Genomic DNA, 25,622 nt, shown 5'->3' with positions numbered 1-25,622 from the left:
AAAAAAAAAGTTGTTAGGACTATTCTAAAATGTACCAAGCTTGACTTGCAGAACCATTGAAAATGTATTCGTGCAAAAGGGAGATCGCCTCAATAAAAAAATAGCAGACACTTTATTATGTCGTTTAGATCATGTGTCTTCATTGTTACTACATCCTCACTCATGTCCGAGCCTATAAGTTGGCCTTTTCAAATTGGCACAGGCCCTCAGGGAAGTTGACTTGGAATGATATATTGCCATCAGCGTTAGTCTGAAAAGTCAAGAGCGTTGAAATTACGATTCCATCGTCATTGAGGATAAACTTGAAGGAGTCGTAGTGGTAATGGTCCATCTTGCTGTCGAATTGGTTAATATTGAAAAACAGTGATTCCCCCTTTCCTCCTTCAGACTCTAACCGAATCGTGATGGAGCCATGAATAGGGTTCTCATATGTCCCGGCAAAATCGATCAAGGGCCGAGTTGGCGGCTTGTCTCTGATTTGGGGTGGGAGAGAAGCACCCTTCAGCTCATCTTGCACGAATTCATAGTATAATTTGTTCTCTCGGACCGATTCGGCCAACCAATCCTTTGTTGTAGGCAATCCAAAGAGATGATCGGCAATGTAATATGGGAGGTACGTGGCAGGGGTCGAAGGGAGGATGTTTGATAACGAAGCTATGATCACCTTATCGTTCGGAAAGATGAGAAGATTCGCCTGGAAGCCCGAAACCCCTCCGCCTTGAAGAACGGCCAGAAATTTATGGTTAAAAAAAAAAAAAAAAAGGTTTTTAGAGTTCCATTGAACCATACCAAGCTCATTACAAAGCAGATGAATGAGCTCGGTATTGACTTACTATGTGAAAAAAACGTTTTGCCTTTGTAGCTGGAGATCCCCATGCCCAAACCATACGCACGTGTAGGAGCAAAATCAGGGTCAGGGTTAGGAGCGTATGTGTGTCCAGTGACCATCCTTTCAATACTCTCCTTGCTCAGTACTTGCTTGCCGTTTAACTGTCCAGAGTTCATGATCACTTGGCCCCAACGAATCAGATCCAAAACATTAGAGAACATGTCGCCAGCAGGCGCACGAGCCATATATATAGGATCTAGGTCCTTGATCTCTATTTTACCATTGATCAAGTCGTCAAACGAGTATGCAAAGTGTGCGAGAGCGTGATTGTTAGACTGTCTCCTCATCCCCATTTGTCCGTAACCAGTATTTTTAAGCCCCAGAGGCTTGACCACCTTGCTGTCGACTAGTTTCTCCCAACTGGTTTTAGCAACGTTAGCAGCAGCCTCGCCTATGACGGAATAGATCACATTGTTGTACTGCAATCTTGTGCGCATTTTGCGGTCAACCACAGCATTTTTTAAGCGTTTGATTAGCTCGCGTCTCGTAGTATTCGTCCTAATCCAACTTAAGTCATATGACAGATAATTCTTTTTTTTTTTTTTTTTTTTTTTTTTTTTAACAATTGAGAAAAAGTTATTGATAAAAGGACTATTGACATGACAACACATTCGAGCATTGAGGCGAGTTTTTTTTTTTTCTTTTTTTTTTTTTTTTCTTTTTTTTTTTGCATACTGTTCGATGTGATAGCATTTCGATTGCTGTGAGTTGCGAATCGACTACCGGATCCTGCGCCTGAAATTCAGGGAGGTATTTGGAAATTGGAGTAGTATCCCAATCCATCTTGCCTTCGGCTACCAACTCCCCAACTGATGCTGCTGTGAAGGACTTTGTGATGGAGCCAATCGGTGCCAAAGTCTAATATGGCAAGGGAAAAAAAAAAAAAAAAAAAAAAAAAAAACAATTTTTTTTGCAGTGAGTTAAATGAAATTTTTTTTTAAAAAAAAAAAAGAGAGAGAGAGACAGGAAAGAAAGATATTCTTTACGTCGACTTGAAATGGATCTTTATTATTTCGTTTCCCGAACCCTTCAGAAAAAATTATACGGTCCTTGTGAAAGATCGCTACGCTCATCCCTGGAACACCGTTGGCAGCCATTGCTTTTTCAATGAAAGCGCGCACTCCTAATGGATCTTTGCTGATGGTGTCGGTCGCATTTTGAGCGTTTGTGAAGGGCAGGAACAACACAGTCACTGGGATGGCTGTGAGAAGTAAGAGGCTTGCTAGTGCCCTTGGAGACGAAAGTACAACCATGGTTGCCAGTGGTGACTAAACAGGCTTTGTTAGAGAGCAAAGGAAGGGTAAGGGGCGATATTATTTAGCATAAGCAAAGCGCTCCTTTTATACTCCTTACGAAGTGTATCCATTGTTATGAGCATAGTGGTAATCTGCGGTATAGCTCGTCTCGTTCGAATGGATTTTCAGCCAATTAAAGTAGTTTGCGAGCATCTTGCGGGCGGCAAAATGTAAAAGTCTGTGAGAGCACACTGCTTCGCACATCCTTCGGGCGAAGTGTTAGGGCGAAGTGTTAGGGCGAAGTGTTAGGGCGAAGTGTTAGAAACAGGGCTCTGAATGATTCTGCGGGCTGTTGGGTGTTACAACCTTGGTCCTTGGCAAATTTTGTTGTTTACTAGGCCAAAGCTTGGCGATAAAGATTGCTCTATTCCTGCACGATCGGCTTGAAAAAAACACCAACGTTGTAAATCCCGCTTTGTTTGCGATTGCAACTTTAGCTTTGAGCTGTGGGAATATTACACGGACTTTGTTATGTACACGTGCTTCTGCGGATTTCCTGCTGTTACATTCTTGCTGTTGTTACACAGGCTATGGGTCCTGTTTATAGATTCTAATCAGCTATCACTAAATAGTGCTTCAAAAAACCTATTGCAAGCCTTAGTCCTTCGAATAAACCGCTCTCTGCTATTTAAACGTAGTGCAACGCAAGGACGAATTAATAATGAATTATTCTTTTACTCTTGTATAGCTTATGATCTAATTCTCTTCTAGCTTTGACTCTAGTCAATTCAATATTGTAAGTAAGGAGCTTGCGCTCGAGCCTTCACACAGAACCATCACCATGCTAATAGAAAGTCAATAGAGCTCCATTTGGTACACCATCGCCCACAGAGCTGAATTTAAATGAATCATAGTGATGGTGTTCCATTTTGTAACTTCTCCGCCTGTCTGGGAATATAGTGCTCACTCAGAATCCAATAATTGAACCTCGATAAGACCATGAAGTGGAGACCATGTTTTCTGACAAAATCCTTCAGTGCGCGTAAATAAGACTTATCCTTGATTTGAGGCGGGAACACTGCATCAAAATTCTTCTCCAACTGTTGGAGCATTGCTTTAGTTTCTGTGATTGAAAGGGCAATCCAGCCTTGTGACTTAGGGAGGTCAAAGAGCTCATTCACAATGTAATACGCAGGACATTGGGCCAAAAAGCAAACTGCCCGTTAGCTTGAGCAGCAATGACAAGATCATCCGGGAATGTATACAAATTTGAAGCAAAATTTGAAATACAGCCGCACCTGATAAATCCAAAAAAAAAAAAAAAAAAAAAAAAAAAAAAAGAAAAAAAAGAAAAGCACTTAGTATCACAACATCATTTACAAAAAAGAGAAAAAAAAACGAGATCAAGAAAATATATTTACTATTAATACTTACTATGCTCATAATGCATCCTACCTTTATAATAAACCACTCTAGCCCATAGGCTGCTGTTGGAGCGAACTCAGAAGCCCGTTTAGTTCTAGTCGAGAAAGTATGGGCAATGACAGACTGTCGAATTCCTTCCTTACTCAAGATTTGTTTTCCATCCTTTTGACCAATCTGAAGGATAACTTGGCCCAATTGAACCAAGTTCAACATATTTGCATACATATCCCCGTCAGGAGCGAGAACCATACAGACAGGATCCAATTACCCAGTTCTGTATCAATCATGAATCGCACCTTATGATGCTGGGAATGCGGAATTGCATGGTTATTAGAATATTGTTTCATGGTCATGGGCCCAAACCGGTGTTCTTGAGACCTAAGAACTTGACTACCTTGCTATCAACCAGCTGGCCCCAAGTGGCCCCACTCACGTTCGCAGATGCCTCACCCACGACAGAATACATAACATTACTGTACCACTATCTGCCCGAGCTTGCGGTTCAGCTGAGCGTATTTAAGGTCCTTGATTAGCTCCCGTCTCGTGACATTTGTTTGGATCCAACTAGTGCCGTGTTCAGGCAGACCCTGTTTATCATAATGTCAAGGATTTCAATAAGAGTTAATGCTTTTTTTTTTTTTTTTTTTCTTCATTCAATCTTAACAGCATCAGCTTTTTTTTTTTTTTTTTTTTTTTTTTTTTCCTTCAAGATATACCTCAGGCTGGGAAGGAACCTTTTTGTTCCGCTTTCCAAAGCCCTCTGCAAAAATGATTCCGCCTTTGTGAAGAACAGCTATGCTTAAGCCAGGAATAGCACTTTTGGCTCCAACCTTTTCGATAGTGAGATGCAGGTTCGCGAGCGGCATTTCTTTTTTAGCCGTGATATTTTGAATGTGTGCATCAACAGGACAAGAAAATGAGGATAGTAATAAGAACAGGACCACCGGGGCAAGCGGTAAGAATGCGCTAATAAGCTTCTCTTTTGAGGAAGGAAAGGAAATGCAACCATTTTTTTTCTTTTATTAGTAGCGATATTGTTTGGTGTTAAAAAAAAAAAAAAAAAAAAAAGCTTTATAGACCTATGGAACGCCATATTGCTACACAGAATAAATGAAGGGATTAGAAGGGCTACGGAGGGCTCTTATCGTCATTGAATCAACATTGCATATTAAAGCAGGGTAGTTAATTCTCAATTAATTTCACTCAGCAGAAAGAAATAAAGGTGATAGTTTTAGCAAATAATCAAAGATCGTTACCCCACAGCCAATTTTTAAGACTGGACGGCCTCCAGCAAGGTCAACATTTAGTTATACAAGTTAGGAAGGCAAAATGCGGTGAACATTCTTTTCCCTTGCCTAGCGTTTTCAGCCTCGATACATTATTCTTTATAGCTAGTAAAGACGTCTGAATGGTAAAAAAGGGTTCTTTTTTTCTTTGTTGGCTGTTGGCTGCTCCTAGTCATACTCCAAGTACTTCAAATAATGTGGTTTAGCATGGTACACATATTCTGGTATTTATTAATACCTGCTCACTGTGGGGACATCCACATGATCTAACCTGAATCGCTTTGAGGCTGTTGAATTCCTTTGCTATACTATGTTAACTAGCCGCACTGTACATTCAAACACTTGCTTCACATTATGCTTTCATACTTTTTTATTATTACTATTCTAGTGGAAGAGCGGTATATAGCATAGATGAAGCCCCTATCAAGAACAGCTAGCTCAATCATTCAACTATACATAAGCGCGCGTGCTATTAAATCAACTTGGCATGTAGAAAATAAAGGTATTCTACCAGTTCGGTCTATTTTTTTCCTTGGAACCATCAACCCAAGGCCTAGCGCATATCTACTTTATTGACGATATGATATGGCGTCAATGTGCCTCGACCGTCTTCGAATTCATACACCATCACCAACAACGGTGATGATGGCGCTGGTGAGGATGACAATGGCAATGGCAATGATGATGAGGATTGGGATAAAGGTAAGCGGCTCCCTTGCTGCTGCTCCGCGAAGGCCCTCATTGAATCAAGGTCTTCATAGATTTGGACAACTGACAAGTTACACAACGCCACTTCTACCTCCTCTTTCGTACCAAGCAACCGGACTCCATTCAGGAATGAATTAAAAAACTGGTTTACAAATCCAAAGCTATGTACATGCTTGCCATCCCTATAAGCTGTTGCCGACTTCGCTTCTACTGACTCGAATACTTTAGTTCCAAATGAATAAACCGTAGTCAGACATCGAACTGACCGTTGATTCAAAGAATACGAGCCAAACAAGGATGTGTTCTCGAGCACCCCATCTCTCTGCTCCAAGTTCAAGTTGATGCCAAGCCTAAGGAAGATAAATGGGCTTGAGCCCCTCTCATAGAGATCATAAAGGCTCGGAAACTTTTCTGGGTGCAGTTGGTGGATACTGATACTGCCGAAAGACTGTTGGCTCAAATCATGTATTGCTACCAATTCATGAACATACAATGTTGACTGACCGCCATCATTATCACTGGTGTCGTTTACAGTGTCTGTAGAAGGATAATGGATGAACAGTCCAAAGCTTGTTGGCAGGAGTGAACATGGAGATGGAGCGAATGACGAATCCTTCAATTCTGGATCTGAAAAAAGAGAAATGGCTGAATCGGGTGTAGTTGCTGATTGGCGGTACAGCAAATGAGCGCTATCACTTCGACTCGTATGGTCGTCACTATATGTGCAAGTAGTATTATCCAAGATTGCTCTTGATGCCGGAAAGGGTTTGGCATGCGAGTATTGAGAATGTTGATTGTGGCTGTGTTGCTGGTAGGAGGATAGCCCAGTGGAGTATCTATGGTGGGGTGATAAAGGTGGGCTAAGGCTACCGTACGTAGATGTATTCCTTGTTGAAGTCGCTGCAACAGAACCTGTAGGAGTGGCCACAGTAGCCTGCGGTACCTTCCACTGCTCATAATGAGCGAGCTGTAGTGTATGGTCGTACTGCAGATGAGGGGATGGCGCCATAGGGCTATGTGACTTTGAGGTATACCCAGTTGTACTGCCCGCCTCGAGCTCGCCATCATCATCTCCTCCATCCACCAACAATCTCAAAACTAGATATAGAGAGAGCAAAAAAGAGAATTACAAGCTATAGTGTCAGTAAAAACGGAAAGAAGGAAGAGAGAGAAGGCAAGCGTGTATTTTTATTACAATAGTAGTAATAATAACGGAGACAGAGTATTTTTTTTACATGCAGGATCATGCTTGCGCGTGTTCTTTAGGACTTGAATGTGGGATGAAACCTGTTTTCGATCTCGAACTTTTTGAGTTTCCTGGAAGATGAAGTCGGCGATCAACTCGTTTCGACCACATGGCTTCCCGTTAACTGAGACTTTGCGCCTGCCAAGCTTTGGCAAGGACACCAGTGCTGAAGGGCATGGAAGTGATAACGGAGAGCATTCAGTTAGTCAAAGTGAAAGAAACGTTTTTTTTTTTTTTTTTTTTTTTTTTTCCAGAGTACAAAGATATGAAGATTCAGGGCGTATGGTATAGTCATCAATATTTAGCTAAATAAAATACCTTTCATAAAAGCTTTTTCAACATCTGGTGGCCAGACCTTATGCAAAATAAAAATAAAAGAAAGAGGCATGAGAAAAAAGCATTAAAAATGGTGGTGTGCCAGCGAAATTGACCATGATTGAAATGCATGAATAAACTAAGGTGGTCGGCCTTCCTTTTTGTTTATAACAAAAATGTGGGATTGATTCCTTTACTGTCATCAGGAAAAGAGGGGAAGCAATTGTCCCGTACGTCCTTTTTTCTTCTCAAAACAATACGGAGAAAGGAAAGAACGAAAGAAATATTTATACCTCTTCTCGATCACCTTTGGACAGCCTATCCCTTTGAAACCGTTTTTTGACACTTGTTTGTGATCGGCGGAACGTGGACGTAACCTGGATGCTATCGCGATTCGCTTCAAGCTTATTTCTACTGTTACTGTACTGACGAGAATAGGGTGACGAAAGGGTGGGAAAGTGCTGATACTGATGACCAGATTGTTGTGAATAATAATGATTTTGGATCTTATGTGGTTGACTAGAATGTTCGTCACTACCATCGCCATCACCATAATGACTGCCTGTCTTTGCTCGAGAAGGAGAGTGCTCTGACGAGATATTGACCTTGTTAGAGGAAGACATGTGTGCATGAACTTGATTTGACTGTTCTTGGTAGCTGTGGTTGCAGTGGTTATCGTTTTGGAGTTGATTACGATGCATGTGTTGCTGATGTTGAAAAAATTGATATCGACCGCCATTGTCTGTATGATTGTGGTGGCTAAATGCATCAAACTCTCTTGGAGGTGTCCCTTGCTGCTGTTGCTGCTGCTGCGTGCAGTGATCCGTTTGTTGCTTTGGCTTAAGGAGGACATGGTCGTACGAATGCCGATCACTCTTGTAGATTTTTCTTAACTCCATTCTAGGTTCATCTGCGCGTTTTGTTGAAATTGATGATCTTGTCATTTGTGATAAAATACTCTCATCAAGCATCTGATCCGCATTGTTTTTATTTTTATTCAAAGCCTGAAATTGCTGCTCTTCATAACATCCACTCGGATGCATTTGGTTTTGGGGCTGTGAGGGTCCAATCCTTATATCCATAATCGAAAAAGAAGGAAAAAATTGAACCTGACGATTCACTTGAAGAAAGGTGATGATGTTTGCCGACGCTTTGATTTCAATGTGAGGAATGGATATATAATTGGGTTCCAACTTGGCACAACAAGGTTAGGTTAATTAAAAGAAAATAAAAAATGAAAAATGAAAAATGAAAAATGAAAAATAAAAAAAGAGTGGAGAGAGGTGACGAGGAAGGAGGGTCGATGATGAGGGCCTCGATGGAAAAGAAGGAAAGGAAGAGGTCAACCGGATTGGTACTATTGTAAAGAAAAGAAATACCACTAGTATATACTAGGGCTCGATAGCCATCATTCGTGATATAGAACAGGCAGAGGGGGAGCAGAAATGAAGATTGGATGAAAGGAGACGGACTGGGTTGAATAGAGGCATAAGCAATAGAGAAAAAGGAGACGTGGACAAGGTGAGATAATGAGGTTGAGGTGGGAAAAACAAACAAACAAAAAAATTATGTTGAAAATGATTAAGATAAGGAAGAAAGGAAGAGATGCACTCGTTCATAAGGAATACAAAAGCGGAATGAGATAGGAGCAGGGCTATGTAGTGCCGACAAAAAGAAAAAGTAAATGAATGCGAATGAATGGCCAGGGTCCATCCCCCTTTGGCTTATTGTTGTCGCTTGCATGTTCACCTCTCGATCGACCCTTTTTCTTCCCCTTTCCTTTCTTTTTCCCTTTTCTCTCCTCTGTTCAGGCCGTTGCATGCTCGCCAGTTTACTTGTATAAATGGCACTGAATCGTGTGCATCCATTCCGTGCATTGTGAACGGCAATCGACCTGTATTGCCTATTTTTTCTTTTTCTTTTTTCTTGCCTCGGACGTCTGCTATTGCCAATGCGCAAGCTCGGCATGCTCTGCAGATAATTCAATGCATTGTGGTCCGGGGAATGGAGCAAAAAGATGTGCTAAAAAAGCTGTTAATTACCAAGATTTCAGCGATGTGGTTCGTATACACACAGAAGTGGTTTCAACATGAATAAAACACATTCTGGCCTACTACAAAAAGAATTCATGAGTAAGAAGGTAAAGTTGGGGACAGGATGATCAAAACGAGGCACGGATAATGCAACAGTTGGCTAAGCTATTCACATGTATTTTTGAAAAAAAAAATAAAAAAAATAAAAAATAAAAAAAAAGGGGAACAGGCAGTAGAGGTAGTAGAAATATGATGGGTCATAAGAGAGAAGAGGCAAATAGGCACAAGCTTTCTGGCCCTTTGATGCATTGTCAATGTTAGTGTTGTACAAATAGGGGCATTTTATCCAAATTATACACCCTGGAGTGACATTTCGTCAATGGTCCTTGCTTTTTTGCTTTTTTTCCTTTTTTTTTTTTTTTTTTTTTTTTTTTTTTTTTTTTGGACGCGTCTATAGTTAACCCTAGAGCACAAAATAAAAAGATAAAAATACTCTTCGTATTGTTTACATTTGCATTGTCGCACGGCACGAATTTACTATAAAAAACGCAACCACTCAAGCTGAGAACATTTATGAGAATTTATTGATGAATATAAAGATAAAAAAACAAAAAAAAAGGATTTTCGTGAGGATACATGCAAAGGGGAATTCGAGTTGGTAAAAGCTTATGGGACATTCTTGTTCGTGTTTATAAATGGACAATTAAAACGATCATGCATCTTCGTCCACTGCATCCTCAACCATAGGTCTACGCTTAGCGATCTTTGCAGCTGTTTCATCGCTTACGACCTCAGTGTGGACCACTTGCTCAGGCTCCTCACCACCAGCAACAGCACCCTTCTTTTTAACCTCCTTTGGTGGCTCAGGTACATGCCAACCCCAGAGTGGAATGAATGAATCGACAAAACCTACATCCTCAAACAAATTGGGGAAGAGCCAAATACCAGGCTTAAGCACCACCCAGGTGATCATGAACAAAATGAGACGAACGATAGCCATTGCAAAGAAGAGGCCAAGAAGAATGAGAACGCCCACAGATAGGTACCACACTCCCAGACGCAACGTAACTGGCCAAAGTGGGAACATGACTGCAGCAAGGACAATGAGAAGAAGACCAGCGGCCATCAGTTGGTTTCGAAGCTGTGAGCCCTCATACCTCCAGAGGTACAAGCCATCCTCACTAAATGACTGGTATTGAACGATTGTAAGCATATTCTTAGGCATATCTGGATCACTGGGGCGTGCGACTCTGAGGAAGAACTGGTGAGGGATCATAGACATGAGAAGCTCCCCTGCTGATTCCCTTGTCAGTTCGCCCAATTCCTTGCCTACTGCCGTTTGACGGAACTCAGGTTTCAATAAGGCATTGACAGCTCCCTTTCCTACGATGCGATGTGATGAAATGACAAAATAAAAAAAATATTAAAATAATCGTTAGACATCTCTTCATGAGTCGCAAGAGAATGAATAAGGGCAATAAAAGGCTGTTGCACAAAAGTACTAAACAGTAGTAATGACTACTTGTTGGATGTCATATTTTATTATTATTATTACCTCGAAAGTAAGTAACTCTGGATTCGTTAAAGACGCCCTCTCTTTTCTTAACACCTGATTGAGGTGACAGCAAGTAATCTGCAACCTGACACAAGTTTTTTGGGCGCTGTGGTGGTGCGTTTGATTCCATGGCAAAGTAGCTGATAAAGTATTAGATTAAATTAGGTCAGGTCCGATTTCGATGTTGTCGTCGTAATGCTTAATTCCGCGAGATGTGAGACTGATGGTAGTATCGATGTGGAGTGATGAAGAGAAAGAGAGGGAGTAGAGAAAGAGGAGATGGAATGAGAATATAAAAAGAGAAAAAGAGAAAGGATGTTTGCCAGCCAATAGGCGTACGCCACTGACTAACTGAGTAAACAAGCACAAAACCTTATTGGAGGCTATTTTACGCGTTGTAATAATCAATTAGAGAGACAAAGATATGGAAAATCTCTTTACTGGCTATTAAGCTTTTGCTCCTTTTTTATCATCTTGACCCTTTTTTCTGCTATTTCATTCATTTGCACTCATCACTAACCTGGATGAGCCAAGTCAGAAACAGGATAGGGCCGAATAAAAATAGAAGCAGGAAAGAAAAAGAAAAGCTTAAGGACTACCAGTGATTGAAACGGGGAGCGCACTAAAGGGAGCCAGCTTTGAAGCGTTCCCATCTCATTCAAGTAGCGTTTCAAAGTTTTTTTTTACAACTCCTTCATGGCAGCTACCATGACTGACAGCACAATGCGCCCACAAAGCTCGCTGGGCCCCATTACGCCGCAGAATACACAAGAGGCATCATCATCTTATGTGCCAACAACGGAAGCTATTCAGTTAGCACCAGAGCTTAATTCGTCCATCACTCATATCCTCCGTTCAAAAGACCCTCTGGACGCGCAGGAATTCAGTGCGGTAGAATACATCAACAAAATATTCCCTAATGGTAAAAAGACATATTCACTAGCAGCTGAACAAAGATTGTGCCGGGAACTAAAGAAAGTTGCATATTTTAACATCCGCATGCATCGAAAATACATCTCTTTAGAACACTCGCTTGCAACAGTCGATCAGGTGCTATTGAAACTTCAGGCAAAGGCTCAGCAAGTTCAGGAAGAGCTTCGTGAATTAACACGAGCCCAAACAGATGGCGGTCAAAAGGGACAGGAAGAGGTGGAAGCTGCCAAGAAAGGCATCGAGGTACAATGATATCCTGGTAACCTTTCTTTAATAAAAAAAAAAAAAAAAAAAAAAAAATTCATGCCGTTCTGTAATCAACTCGTTGCTAAACCATATAGCCATATTTTCTCATATATTCCCTTTCTTTCTTTCTTTCTTTTTTTTTTTGTTAACCAACAGATGTTATTCTTTAAAATCAAGGAAATCAAAGAAAAAGCAACTCAGTCAGAACAAATGGTACAGGAGATCACTCAAGACATCAAAAGCCTTGATTATGCTAAGCGTCACCTCACAACCTCTATCACTACGCTCAAACGCTTGCAAATGCTGGGTAAATTCTTTATTTTTTTCTTATTTTTTTTTTTTCGACGTCGAAAGGAAATCCTTGAATTTTCAACTATTGCGATGAAGGAATAAACAAAAAAAAAAAAAAAAAAAAAAGAGCTAACAAGTCCTGAGATCTCGATTTTACTTAGTTACGGCTGTGGATCAATTAAAAGCGATGGCTCAACGTAAGCAATACAGGGAGACTGCACAATTGCTGGAGGTACAGCAGAAAAGGAAAAAAAAAAAAAAAAAAAAAAAAAAAGCCTATTTTCATAATTGTAATCACATTCTCTGTATTAATGCGAACATCCTTGCTAATGATAAAATTACATCGCTTTTTCTATATAGGCTGTGCTGCAGCTTATTCAGTACTTCCGCACATTTCAAAACGTCAGACAGATTGCTGAGCTCACAGAATCTGTGGCTAAATTGCAAGTGGACTTAGAACGCGACATTGTCAAGGATTTTGAGCATGGATTCACAAAGGAGGGAATATTGATAGGGAACATTGGCCAGCTATCTAGCGCATGTCTCGTTATTGATATCTTGGGTGAAGATGTTAGGTATGTATATAAACATATACATATATTGTACATCTGCATACAAAGCTTTAACAGGCCACATACGAGTTTTCTTTATTCAAGAATGAATCCTTCTGAAGGAAAGAAAGGCTTTTTTTTCCGGATACAAGGACAACTCAATAACTCTTTCATACACTAAATGTTAATGCCTGCTTTATTTGTTACGGTGGATGGGTTTGATCCAGACAAAACCTGGTGGAGTGGTACTGCAAGCTTCAGTTGCGTGCTTATAGATCGGTGTTTAAACCGGGCGAGGAGGTCTCCGCTCTTGACAATACTTCAAGACGCTATGCATGGCTTAAGCGACTGCTCAAAATCCATGACGAGGAACACTCTCACGTCTTCCCAGCGGCTTGGGACGTGTCACGCGTCCTATGCTTACAATTCTGTCAAATTACTAGGTAAAATTGTAGACTCTAGATAAATGTATTAGCTGTCTGATCATTCAATTTTTTTTTTTTTAAAAAAAAAAAAAAAAAAAAAAAAAGAGCCGGGAACTGATACCTTATTCTTATTGACTGCCTATTGCGGATAACATCGGAAACAAATAGGGATGATCTGTCCGACATTTTAGCCAAGTCAGCCTCAACTGTGGAAGTGTCACTACTCTTACAGGTGCTGCAGATTACCTTGGAATTCGAAACACAACTGGAAAACCGCTTCATAAGCAGGGTAAGATATCGACTTTTTTTTTTTTTTTTTTTTTTTGTCGAATATGTTTTGCTCCGCTGTGCAAATACTCATCCGGAAAGTCCTACTTTTTTATGCAGGATGTGAACTATGCCCTGAACGAAGAATCAGACACTGCAGGCTTTGCTGAAAGCATATCATCATGTTTTGAGCCATACTTGAGTCTTTACATCGATGCAGAAGATAGGTATGTTTATAACTCTCACTTTACTTTGTATCTGCAAGGTCCTACAAATGTTATTAACTAGACTAGCTAACTATGCATTTTATTTTCTTTTTCTTTTTCTTTTTTTCTTTTTTTTTTTTTATTTAAAAAAAAAAAAAAAAAAAAAAAAAAAAGAGCTTTGGAAGAAAAGATCAAGAGCTTCAAACTTCAGGAGCCAGTACCAGAGGATGATATATCTGTTACAGTTTTGGCCTCGAGTACAGATATCTTTTTGTTCTACAGATCGGCTTTGACTAATTGCGCAAAACTCTCACGAAAGAAACCGTTTTTGGATTTGAGCTCAGTATTTGGAAAATGGCTGCGTGTATATGCGAATGATGTCCTCCTAAGCAAGCTTCCTAAACAGTAAGCTTAATTTTTTTTATTTCCATTTACTATAAGCTTATAGCGACAATGTTGATTATTTTATTTTATTTTTATTTTTTTTGACTTGGGATAGAGGAGACAAGAGACCTATCAACAGAGAGTACCTCCGCTCAATATGTATCATTCTTAACACTGCCGATTATTCACTCGCGACCACCAGCCAGGCAGGTTACAATTGACCCACCTTAATATCATTCAATTTATGGATAGTAGGGTACAGTATGATTTATTAACCCCATTTCTTCCTTTTTGACCCGCTTTGGAATTCGTCTCCCTCACACACACACAGCTTGAGGAAAGGCTATGGGCTAATATCGATCCTGGGTTCGTGGATCAAATCAACATGGAACCAGAACGACAGGCCTTTCTGCAGTAAGTAAAAAACGAGATAATGTGAATAATACGTTTATTTTGTTTGATAGTGTATAAATATCATTTCCAAACGATGAGATCGCTCATATCGTTTTTATTATTATTATTATTATTATTATTATTATTATTTCAGCATCATCTCTGCCTGCACAAAGGCATTGGTTCGAGCTGTAGAGAACCATTACGAACCAGCACTGCAGTCGATGGCAAAACTTCCTTGGGCAACCATCGAAAATGTTGGTGACCAGTCTGGATACGTCTCTATGATCCAGGCAACGCTCAAGACATGTGTAGGCGCTATTCAGGAACTGATCACCAACAAGAGATATTTTAGAACATTCTGTGACAAGTTCATTGAGTAAGTCTGGCCACACATATATAATAGACTGCATTGTGGAGATGAATATGTCAATTTAGCTCAAGAGAAACACAATGCCAACGATCCCTCCATCATCTTTTTTGCCTTTTTCTTTTACTTTTCCTTTTCTTTTTTCTTTTTTTTTTTTTTTTTTTCTTTTTTTTTTTTTTTTGTGTATATGTGTCTGGATACACGTTAGGTCGTTTGTTGCAAGGTTCGCGATTAATCTCACAAAGTGCAAGCCAATTTCAGAAATTGGAGCGGAGCAGATGCTCCTTGACACACAAGCCGTCAAATCTCTCTTGTTGGAGATCCCCAATCTCGGGTCAGAATCATCTGTACCTGTGCCAGCATCGTAAGTATCAAGGTTTACTTTTTTTTTTTTTGTTATACTCTTACAATCTACAGGTGTTGACTTTTGAATTCAAGATTTATCAAATTTGTGACCCGAGGCTTAGGCAAGATTGAGACTGTGCTCAAGACAGCGATGAGTCCACATGAACCCGTGGATATGTTCATTGATCACTACTTCCTCTTGATCGGTGATCGGAATCTGGCGAACTTTCAACGCATCCTTGAGCTCAAGGGTCTCAAGCGATCAGAACAACAACAGATGGTTGACCTGTTTCAAAAGAAACAGGTCGGGATGGAGAGCCTTTCGGATAACTCTGCAGTCATGTCGTTACTACAGAGCATGCCGGCTCATATCTCAAATCAAGGCGTTGTAGGGCCTTCCGCAGGGCTAGTAGGAAATATGACGGGCATTGTGCTTGGTGGGGTCGGAGGCTCTTCATCATCATCGAGTGGTAGTCCAGTAGGGTTGATGACACCTAGTGGAGCTAGTGGAAATAATAGCGGTCGGGATAACAGCCCATATCAGCTTGGAAACATTGTTACCTCTAGTATTCTTAGCCATAGCCCGTTCGCAGCATTGGCGGCTCAACACTCAAATTCTCCTGGGAGCGCAAGGACTAGTGGTGAACAATCTATAGGTAATAGTAGTGGTGGATTGTTTGGATTAGGCCAGGACAGGGACTCTAACGTTGGTGCAGGCTCTGGGGTTGCAGGTGCCGGGGGCTCAGCAGTCACGAGCCCTCAATCAGGAAGCGGAGGAGGATCATTTGCAGCAAGTGCCAAGATAAACGTCAATTTCCGCAAGTTTGTGGCGGGCATGAGGGCCAAGAAAGACCAAGACTCTGGTTCTGTGGAGCCGTCGGGCAACTAAGAGCCTGGTTACTTGATAGAAAGAATAAAAATAATAGAGAAAAAGAAATGAGGGGATTGAATGCAAGATTGTCCATTTTTTTTTATTTTAACATTACTTTACATGTACAACTTTTTTTTTTCTTTTTTTTCTATTTAGTAGTAGTCTTTGGAAATAATAGAATGAGAAAGATAGGGATAAAGATGGGTTTTAAGCAGTTGTTTGATTTCAATATGTTCGCCGAGTAATGTAGGTCAGATAAGCAAGTACAGCTACGCCTAAAAATGTTGAGCATGTTCCCAACACAAACGATGTGTGAAAACACTCAATTCCGAAACATTGGAGCGTTTGTTCATGCTGTGCCTCTAGATCATACAACGTTCCAAAAAGTAGATTGAAGAATTGACCTCCGATTGCGTTGCCAACAGAAATCCACCCCCAATTAGTTCCAAAGTTTCCGACCCCAAACCACTCACTAACAATCGTCGGTGCAACACCTGGTTAGAAGGAAGGGAAGAAAAAAAAAAAAAAATTAGAAAAAGATATGGCATTAATAAATTAAACCTTATAGACCCCTTTTCTAGATGCTATACAGATATATGACTCACCAAAAACGCTGCCATAACCTAAGCCAACAAGGATCGAGACCTTGGCCAGATCCTCAATCTCGGTCACAGCAGCTCCAAAGGTCTGGCCCAACCAGACACAGACACCCGCATAAAGCAAGAATCCAATCCGGTTAATCCCCCACCATCGACCGTTGCCTCGCTTGCCCACATCCGACATCAAACCAACAGAAATCCGACCCAAACAAGAACAAAGACTGATCAAAGAGACATGATAGTTCTGTAGCTGTTGCAACTTGAGTAGTTCTTCTTCAGTAGGAGGAACTGTAGGATCCTCCACACGATCTCTATAGATCGATCGGATAATGTTGCCAGCATTCGTCACATACATCAAACCTGGTCCTGAAAGGAACAAAATACTCAAGAATAATAGCTTTGCGACATGAGCTGTAGTGAACAATTTGAAACCACTCAAAGCCGACTGTGTTGGCGATGGAGGTACGTGCTGTGGCTGCCCCACTGCCACAGTTGATTCGCTAGAGTGAGAGCTGCAATTCGATTGGCGAGGAGAATTAGGTGGTAAAAGTCTCTGTTGCTCCTGGATTCTCCTGCGACGTTCTGCTGCCTCGTCATCCTCATCCTCGTCGCGATGAGAATGACCATTGTTAAGATAATGGTGGTGTTGATGTGTAGCGGCAGCGACAGCTTCTGGATCGATATCATCATCACTTTCACCAGGAAAGATTCTCAGGAACAGAATCGAGCACAAGATGACGCTTCCGATCAACTTGGCCACCAATAACAAAAAGCCCTGAGTATCATGCTTGAACCACTGATTGTTGATCTGAGCAAACAAGAGGGCCGATAGACCAAAGCATGCAATGGGAACCCCCATTGCGATTCCTCGAGCAGAATGGAAATTGTGAGCATTTGTGCTTACAGCTGTCATGTAGCCTGCTTGACTTCCCATTCCCACGAATATCAGGAAAAAGAAGGCGGTGAAAAAGCCGAATGAATTAAACAGGCCCGAGTACGTGAGAGCGAGACCTGAATATCCTGCGACCAACAGTCCTGCTGCAAAGATTCCAGCACTTTGATTTTGAAGAATGCCATCATGTTTACAAATAGAAAAAGGTGGGACAGAAGAGATAAAGTTAGAAAGCAGAAAATAAAATCTACGGGACAAGAAATTCAATGGATATGATCGACAAGAGATATGCACAGCGGGACAAGTTTTTTTCTTTTTTTTCTATGCTCATGTTTGTAGGCAAATTGTCTGTGCGGGAAGCGAAAGTGGAATAAAGCTGATGGGGGGAGGAAAGAATGTTGAACCATCTCTTTTTTTTTTTTTTGTTATGCTCATCCTCTCACGGTCTGATGCGATATTTTACAGAAATGGAAGATCTGTATTCCTCAACCAAAAGATGGCATTGACGCCATACTTTTTATCTGTCTGTTGATTAGTTTAAACTATGAACTATGCAAGATGTAATCATGTCCCATGCCGAAAGTATAGAATGCAGGTATATGTGTGTGTACGTGGATTATATAAAAAAACTCAAAAAAAGAAAACCAGAGTGACTTACGCTCTTGGTCCACGGATATCAACCAAGCGCCCAAAGAGCGGACCTATGAACGCACAGGAGCGTAAAATAAAATAATAAAATAAAAATAAAAAAAGAACCATTCAGCGTAAGCGATTTTGCCGATCAATTTCTTTACCAAACCCCCTACTGTAGTTGTTGTTGTTTTCTTTCTCGTCTGTCCTACAATATCCCATCAATTCAACGGAGTGGGAAAAGAGAAAGGAGAAATCATTTATGAAAAGATGCTTGGCTCATCATTTCATCTTCTTTTTCTTTTTCTTTTTTTTCTTACCTGAGAGGAAAAGCCCATAGTGAACACCGGCTCCTACAATCTTTTTTTTTTTTATAAATGTGATTGAGGAAGAAGAATCAGAATGTTGGGTCAATGAAGCAGATCAATAATAAAATAGAGTGAAAGAATGAGCCCCTTTTGACATGGGAACACAGAAAAACAAACAGGGTTTGTTGTGGGGTTTTCATTACATTGGATTGGATTGCATTCAGCGAGAGCTTGGAGGTAAGTTGATTAGCGTAGGTGGAGTAGAGGTAGGGCGTTCCAGAGACAAGAGCAACCGCACAAGCAGCCAGGAAGGACGCAGCACGAGCAGACGTCGAGACTTTGTTAGCCGGGTATGTCAATTGCATGTTAGGGAGTTTCCTTTATGTTTCTCAAGGTTAGTCCTCAGTTAGGTAAAACTCAAGTCAGAAGAGAATAAGAGAATAGAGAGGATATGATGGAATGCTTGGACCCTGATATAAAAAAAAAGGAAACGAAATATTTTTTTATTCCGAGCGGAGTAATGGATGAGCTAAGAAAGAATGAGAATAACTGTTGCCATGACTTTTGTTTTTGTTGTTGAATGAGGATGAAGGAAAGTAAATGAGAATGAGGATGAACAAAGAGGCAATGAAGGGATATTTGTGGCAATGGCAATGAATGGGCTATTTATCCAATAAAAAAATAAAAATAAAAAAAAAAGTTTTGCCCTTGTGCATGTGCTGTGTGTAACGCAAATGCGGGCAAGCTATCACACCCTTTTCTTCGACAGAGGATTAAAAAAAAAAAAAAAAAAAAAAAAATGGCGCACTGGCCATGTGTTTAGATGTGTGAATGTAAGCCCTTGCTTGACCCCACATGGACCCTTGTGCTTCACTAATATCTCCTTTAGTCAAGAGAAGACACTTGAGATACTAATTACGATAAGACACCGCGCATAATTATTTACCCCTCTCATGCTAATGACATAACACAACATGTCCCCTATTATTTGATAGCTTTCACTCTCTCTTCCTTTGATCCTCATTGACCCATCATCATTCTCGCCCGGGGCTATTCGGTGTAAATGCGTGTCATGGTTTTATATCATCTCTTGATAATGCTCATAGACGTAGGCTTATCATTGTCTTTAATTTGTCTCTCTTCTTTTTTACAGGACAGATTGCACCACAGCGAAAAGGTGGTGGTGTTTATTTTTTGGAGTTGAATAAAAAATGCCTCAAAGCATACATAAGATGAGTGTATGCGGGTAAGTGGGAACACAATAGCCACTCTGCATGTACATGTAAGAAACTAGATAAAAAAATGTATTAGCTGTCAATCTGCGTAGATGGCGTGCGATCATGGCGCAGGCTATAGATCCGATCCCATCTGAACAAAATATCGGACAAGTGTGGTGAGATTGCACCATTGTGTGCATAGTATAAATATACATGATATACATGCATACATCTCTATATTTTTTGCAATGAGCTTTTATTCTGTTCGTGTTTTATATTAATCCCAAAACATTGGAATATTGTGCTGTGTTAAACCTGGTCTGTCCTTTTAAATTACGTTATTGAACATGCCTAATCATACTAAACAAAGCAAAGCAAGCTTTCTCTTGTGTTGACTTTGCACACTTGCAAGGTTAAGAATCGCATCAGACCTGTTCTCCATCAGAATCTCGCGATATAGACCGTTTGTGTAACATCGGGAAAAAAAAAAAAAATTGTCTGTCGCGACAGTTATGCTGCTCCCTTCCATCCCCACCTATCTCTTTTACTCAATTGCTTTTGTCTTTATTGTCGTCCCAAATTCTAAAGTCTGGAACCACAATTCAATTTATCCTTACCAGACATTTTCTACCTATCGAATAGTTTTTGTTCGTTTCCGTTCATCCCGTCGTGGGAAGGGAGATTTGCCACATACCACATCACTTTGCCTACTCTCTCTCTTCTTCATTTCCGCAGCTCTATCTTCTTGGCCTGGGTGCCCCAAGTCGTAGTTCTCCTATCCTCTACCCAGTCTTAATAACCAACCTTTCAAACGTACCTCTTCCTCAATAGCAATAATATTATACTTTTTTTTTTTTATAAGAAAAAAATACACAAATAAATAATAAACATGAAGTGCATCCCGAAATCCATCATCAGCATCCGTACAGTGGTCCTGCTTGTCTCGATATGGTCATGGCCCGCCAAAAATGATATACATCATCGAGTCGCTGCTTCGGTTATCAGTGCAAACAAAGCTTCAACGACCAATTTTGAGCTCCAGACCAACTTGATCTCTTGTACAGCTGAAGAAAATCATCCCATGGGCGCCGCCACTACCACAGCATCTTCAGCAGCAGCAGGAGTAGTAGCAGGCACAAGATCCGATACTACGTCCGCAAATGGAAAAGGAAGTGGACCAAGTGCATTGAGTGTTCCAGTTTGTTCTCCACCAGAATCAAAGCTCTTTAGCAATATCAAGATTGTCGATGGAACACCTCGTCCTGGAGCAACCGGCATACGGGTAAACTAGCCTATGGATGACATAAAGATTTACTCAACCAAGAGATCTATTTTGTTTTTCTTATTTTTTTTTTTTTTTTACACAAAACACATTATTAACAAAGGAGCTCTTTATAATCTTAAACAGGGTCGCTTGTACGACGTCGGAAAGTTGTGTAATGAGAAGGTCACAGACAGGATTGATCGTGCATGGGTCGCATTTCTGGACTGTGCTGGGTGCTCACTCACAACTAAGCTTGCTAATCTTGAAGGCTCTAATCCTCAAGCGGTCCTAATCTACAACCAGACATCCTGTATCTTCCCTAGCCCGCTACCTCACTCCATCTCTACATCAGTTCCAATAGCAGCAACAACATTAGCAACAACAACAACGGCAACAGCAACAGCAACAGTGATAGTAACGACAACAACTGCCGCCACCGTCACAGCCACGGTCGCAACCACAGGAGCACCAATTTCATTTTCTTCCTCATCAACAGCAGTTGCTGCACCCGCGGTCACAACTACCACCACACAGGGTTCTCCTGTTGCAACCTCAACACAACCCCCCGGCAATGGTAATAATAATGGGGGTAAAGAAGGTGGTGGTAATAGTGACTCTAACGGCGGTAGTGGAAGCGGTGGTGAAGGCGATAAAGGAGGAGATGGCAGCGAAGGCGCTAGCATTCACCGTAGAAGCGATATTGGCAGCAACAGTAATATAAACGAGAATGATGATTATGAACCTCTCCTTTACAAGTTGCTCCATCCCGTCATTGTCGGCTCAGCTCGCCTCCTTAACCGACGTGGAGAAACTTACTCTCAAGAAAAGATTAATAGAGGCATGCTTGGAAGGCAGCAAAGCCTAGGGACTACTGTTGCTACTGTTAATGCTGATGATTCCCAAGCAACGCTTCGATTCCCATCTACGGTAGCGATGGCAGATCAAGGAACAGCCGAATATTTATTCCAAATGCTTCTTGGCCCTGCTTCTCTTATGCATCCCCCAGAGGCCCTCAAACATCTCAAAGAAACAGCAGTTCATAGCACTACAGCTACGGGCAAAGCGGGTCAACAAGGAGGTAGTAATGTGATTACTGATTTCATGGTCAGTATTTCGCCTTCAATTGGAGATGCATCTCCTCCTTCAGGGTCAAAGCACTTGGCCTTGTCCAAGCCTGTCTTTGGAGCTATTGTCGGTATCCTCTCAGCAACGGTTTGTGGCCTGATTTTAATGTATGTTGTTCGACCATTGGTGCTTCGCCGTCGTAACGCTGGAAAGAGCAAAGCTGACTCCTCCGGCGAACATGGATCAGCAGCGCTTTATTCGCATACTGATGGGAGGGATAGCACCGACAGTGGCGACGGAGCTGGCAGTAGTAGTAATTCAAACGGCTACCGCCATCATGGCTTTCAGGATAGAGCAATAACAGCAATGCCCAAGGAGAAATGTAACATGGGGGATAATAACATTCACACAGCACGAGGTGGGTATGAACAAGAGCATGAAGAAGGGCATGGGTACGAGCATGGTAGTTGGAAGCCAGCGGCGAGCACTAGGTTTAATGATGATCATATACAAATTGACATCTCTGAAGAAAAATATGGTCATGCTCCAGAGGGGAAGAATAGGAACTTAACACCTATTTCATACGGCTATGATGAGGTATTCAATCAGCAACAACACCGACAGAGTAATGAGCCTCAAAGAGATTTGATCCAGCGTGAGGATACTACACATCATCATCTCAACCGATTGCTGCAGCGAGATCTAAGTGATACAACGTATCTGTCAGGATCGCAGCCAGAGCCAAATGTTGCTACCGTCACTGCTGCTACGACGACTAGCCCTACTCCTAACTGGGACATTGTTGCTCCATCGCCTTTTGGAGAAGCAAAGCAACAACCTGAAATAAATACTACTGATACTTCATTTGATTCAAGGGTGCAACAGCGGCAGCACCAACACCATCATTATTCACGTTCTACAGATGATGGAACCCCTATTGCTGCTAGAAACCGCAATGGGAGTGATCTTTTTCATTTAAGCAATGGGCAACATAGCAGAGACAGTAAAGACCTCCCTCGCTCGTCCTCTAGCCGACAATTGCCCACAGTTGACACCGCTAGAGCCTCATTTTCCACCTCAGCAGTGAGGGAAGGTGGACTTGCCACTGCTCTGAGGCGGAGTATGGATGCCTCGCGACCTTCATTATCCTCTCCTGCCCCTGGTTATACGTCCACTGCTGCAATCCTTGACTCTACCCCAGCGATCATTTCATTGACAGGGAATACGGCAATGACTACCACAGGCAACACTAACGCTATCACAGCAAGCGTATCGCCAGTAGTCCCACGCTCCTCATTCTCGAGTGATGCTAATGATCGTCTTTCCTTTTCGTCCCCTCGAAGGAGTACAGACTCTTATCGGTATGATTTTGAGAACCAGTCTAATGAGATCGCATCTACGAGCTTAGCGTATGGTCATGGTAATGGGCAATACCCCTCGCAGAATGTTGTTAAGCGTAATAATCGACAAACCGTGCCCAAGGCCTCGTTCGTAGACGATCATACACGACCACGTCTTTCATTAGATGCTTTACCAAGACCCAAGGCTGTCAAACAATAACATCACTGTTTGTGCCTTTATCTCTTATGCCGGTAATATTGATATTAGATGCTAAAAAATGCAGTCCTGATACTCCTTACTCCGAAACTCAAATAAGCGGCGAAGCAAGCAAACAAACGAACAAGCGAACAAGCATAAAAAAAAACTGTAATATAATATAGCATACATAGCAAGGCACATTAATTGACTATTATTAATAACTTGTTTTTTATTATTTTCAAATACACACGTTAAATCATAAATATTATACGTTTTTGAGAAATATACATGTAGAGAATTAGGCAGATAAAAGCAACTATGTATATCCCCTTCAACGCCTTGCAGCTGCAATAGAGGCTTCGTATGGAGGTGGAGGAATGGATCTGTCTTCTAAATCGTCATCTTGGCTTTGGAATGCTTCAAGGTCAGGCCGTGGGGTCGCCATAGGGACGATAGGTGCAGTAGGTGATGATGATGAAGGCAGTCTCATAGGACTTGTCATCATTGCTGCTGTTGTTGTGGATGAGGATCGTAATGCAGACGATGGCGATGAGGAAGGAGGGTAACATGGCACAGAAGGAGTAGGATGGTGAACAGATAGATTTGCCATGGCACAAATGAGGGGATCCTGAGGAGCGATCGGCTTGTTGTAAAATGAGGATAGTGTACTATTTGTAATAGCTGCAGGAGTGGTCACTGGAGCTTGTATTTGCACCTGAGCCGCACTAGTCAATGGTGGCGGCGAGACAATCACTACCTGTGGCGAAGAGAGTTCATGACGATGAGGATATTGCTGAGAGTTGCGATGATGGTTTGAGTTCGCTCCTTCAATAATGTTTATGCTTCGTTCTACAGCTTTGGAAACTATCTGTGAACCAATGCGAGCGAGGCTGAAGGGAGTTGTTGGTGTAGAGTACTGTCGACGTCTGCAGTAATCCTGACGACCTTGACCGTGACCGTGACCATAGCTATAACTGTAATTATAGTTGCACCGACGTCTTCCATAGTCGCTAGAGTTGTAATTATTACTGTTGTTGCGATTATTGCTGTCACTATTGTTCTTGTGACAACTCTCCATATATTCTTTTTTATAGGCTTTCCATGACTTCTTTGCAACTTTCAAAGCGTCTTTGGTCTGCTGGTGGATCTCCTTCTTTGCAAGTTTCAAAGCTTCTTTGGTCTGTTGATGAGTCTCCTTGTCAAGTAACTTAGCCTGGATTTTGGCTTCACGTTTAGCTTCCTTGGATTGATATTTAGATTCCTTCTTGAGTGCGCGAGCTTCATTCTTGACAGCTCTGGCTTCAGCTTTGATACTCTTCTTCAGCGCCTTGTACGCAGCACGGGACGCAGAGGATGCAGATGAACAAGATGACCAAGATGAAGAAGAGGAAAGGGAATGGCACGGACGCCGGACCGTGCCTGAAGACGTTGTTGAAACTTCATTAGAGCAAACGACAGGATGAGAAGGGAAGGATCCTGGCATGGATGTTTGTATTGAGCCTGCTCTGTTAAAGTCTTGTGGCTGTGGCTGTGGCTGTGGCGGCTGAAGCAACTGTTGCTGTTGCTCTTGCTCTTGTTGTTGCTTGTATTTGAGATCCATCTCTGAAAGTGGGTGTACCATTATTGTTTGATTTGCTTTTTTAAGGCTGTTTTTAAATTGTAAAAGTAATTATAAGAAAGAAAGAAAGAAAAGTCTTTTGAGTTACTGTAGACTTGAAATGTTGAATGATAAAGAAACGTGAATTGAAGACAGGAATGAAAAAGGTGGGAGGGGCCTTTTTTTATAGTTGAAATGAAAGCTACTTGCTTATTAGCGTAGATGTGATCATTGTTGGCCAAGGCGAATGTTTGCCAAGAATCCATTTTTGAAGCATAAAAAAAACACGCCGCTGCGCAGCCCCCTCCATCTCTGTGTGACACAATGTTGAAATCGATGCTTCCTTTCTTCCTTTTCCAGAATCATCTGCTCAGAACTGCATGAGCAAATAAACAATTATGTTTTTCCGCCGTTTAGGACCTTTCTCATTGGCAACGCCACACACAGTATACAGCCCATCCAAAGCCAAGAGTTTGCTTTTATCGGTTTCTAACCTTTTTTTTTTTTTTTTTTTTTTTTTTTTTTTTTTTTTTTTTT

At 41.4% G+C, this 25,622-nt stretch overlaps 8 protein-coding genes across 8 annotated transcripts; 2 read left to right on the top strand and 6 right to left on the bottom strand.

The window, feature by feature from the left end:
* Positions 1-122: 122 nt before the first annotated feature.
* BCR41DRAFT_320635 (beta-lactamase/transpeptidase-like protein) lies at positions 123-2,189 on the bottom strand. Its single transcript, XM_022021401.1, has 4 exons — positions 1,876-2,189; positions 1,565-1,747; positions 834-1,419; positions 123-717 (listed from the first exon to the last, which is right to left on the bottom strand). Exons 1-4 carry the CDS (start codon positions 2,140-2,142, stop codon positions 173-175), a joined length of 1,581 nt encoding a protein of 526 aa, XP_021883193.1. The 5' UTR covers positions 2,143-2,189; the 3' UTR covers positions 123-172.
* A 3,391-nt stretch (positions 2,190-5,580) lies between these two features.
* BCR41DRAFT_278409 (hypothetical protein) lies at positions 5,581-5,805 on the bottom strand (the record flags this gene model as incomplete). The annotated part of the gene is made up of 1 exon (XM_022020203.1): positions 5,581-5,805. A coding segment is annotated over one exon (225 nt), but the record flags the coding sequence as incomplete, so codon positions are not given.
* A 1,302-nt stretch (positions 5,806-7,107) lies between these two features.
* BCR41DRAFT_350271 (hypothetical protein) lies at positions 7,108-7,873 on the bottom strand (the record flags this gene model as incomplete). The annotated part of the gene is made up of 2 exons (XM_022023643.1): positions 7,108-7,144; positions 7,398-7,873. 2 exons carry the CDS (start codon positions 7,871-7,873, stop codon positions 7,111-7,113), a joined length of 510 nt encoding a protein of 169 aa, XP_021883191.1.
* A 1,819-nt stretch (positions 7,874-9,692) lies between these two features.
* On the bottom strand, positions 9,693-10,994 carry BCR41DRAFT_334568 (translocation protein Sec62-domain-containing protein). Its single transcript, XM_022021936.1, has 2 exons — positions 10,693-10,994; positions 9,693-10,520 (listed from the first exon to the last, which is right to left on the bottom strand). The coding sequence occupies exons 1-2, from the start codon at positions 10,820-10,822 to the stop codon at positions 9,850-9,852; spliced, it is 801 nt and encodes a 266-aa protein (XP_021883190.1). The 5' UTR covers positions 10,823-10,994; the 3' UTR covers positions 9,693-9,849.
* Positions 10,995-11,140: 146 nt separating this feature from the next.
* Positions 11,141-16,046, top strand: BCR41DRAFT_350269 (Vps53-like protein). The gene is made up of 14 exons (XM_022023642.1): positions 11,141-11,614; positions 11,717-11,868; positions 12,028-12,178; positions 12,324-12,394; positions 12,523-12,737; positions 12,941-13,156; positions 13,307-13,427; positions 13,526-13,632; positions 13,786-14,016; positions 14,111-14,201; positions 14,327-14,409; positions 14,543-14,767; positions 14,967-15,122; positions 15,197-16,046. Exons 1-14 carry the CDS (start codon positions 11,389-11,391, stop codon positions 15,990-15,992), a joined length of 2,841 nt encoding a protein of 946 aa, XP_021883189.1. The 5' UTR covers positions 11,141-11,388; the 3' UTR covers positions 15,993-16,046.
* A 22-nt stretch (positions 16,047-16,068) lies between these two features.
* Positions 16,069-19,032, bottom strand: BCR41DRAFT_350268 (major facilitator superfamily domain-containing protein). The gene is made up of 5 exons (XM_022023641.1): positions 18,607-19,032; positions 18,416-18,455; positions 18,124-18,166; positions 16,580-17,628; positions 16,069-16,468 (listed from the first exon to the last, which is right to left on the bottom strand). Exons 1-5 carry the CDS (start codon positions 18,766-18,768, stop codon positions 16,200-16,202), a joined length of 1,563 nt encoding a protein of 520 aa, XP_021883188.1. The 5' UTR covers positions 18,769-19,032; the 3' UTR covers positions 16,069-16,199.
* Positions 19,033-20,509: 1,477 nt separating this feature from the next.
* BCR41DRAFT_394688 (hypothetical protein) lies at positions 20,510-23,509 on the top strand (the record flags this gene model as incomplete). Its single annotated transcript, XM_022028662.1, has 2 exons — positions 20,510-20,902; positions 21,029-23,509. The coding sequence occupies 2 exons, from the start codon at positions 20,510-20,512 to the stop codon at positions 23,507-23,509; spliced, it is 2,874 nt and encodes a 957-aa protein (XP_021883187.1).
* A 194-nt stretch (positions 23,510-23,703) lies between these two features.
* On the bottom strand, positions 23,704-25,255 carry BCR41DRAFT_350267 (hypothetical protein). The gene has a single exon (XM_022023640.1). It carries the CDS (start codon positions 25,107-25,109, stop codon positions 23,820-23,822), a length of 1,290 nt encoding a protein of 429 aa, XP_021883186.1. The 5' UTR covers positions 25,110-25,255; the 3' UTR covers positions 23,704-23,819.
* Positions 25,256-25,622: the final 367 nt, after the last annotated feature.

Source organism: Lobosporangium transversale, assembly GCF_002105155.1.
Source record: "Lobosporangium transversale strain NRRL 3116 chromosome Unknown BCR41scaffold_11, whole genome shotgun sequence".
NCBI lineage: Eukaryota > Fungi > Mortierellomycota > Mortierellomycetes > Mortierellales > Mortierellaceae > Lobosporangium > Lobosporangium transversale.
This window is presented reverse-complemented; position numbering and strand designations above follow the sequence as displayed.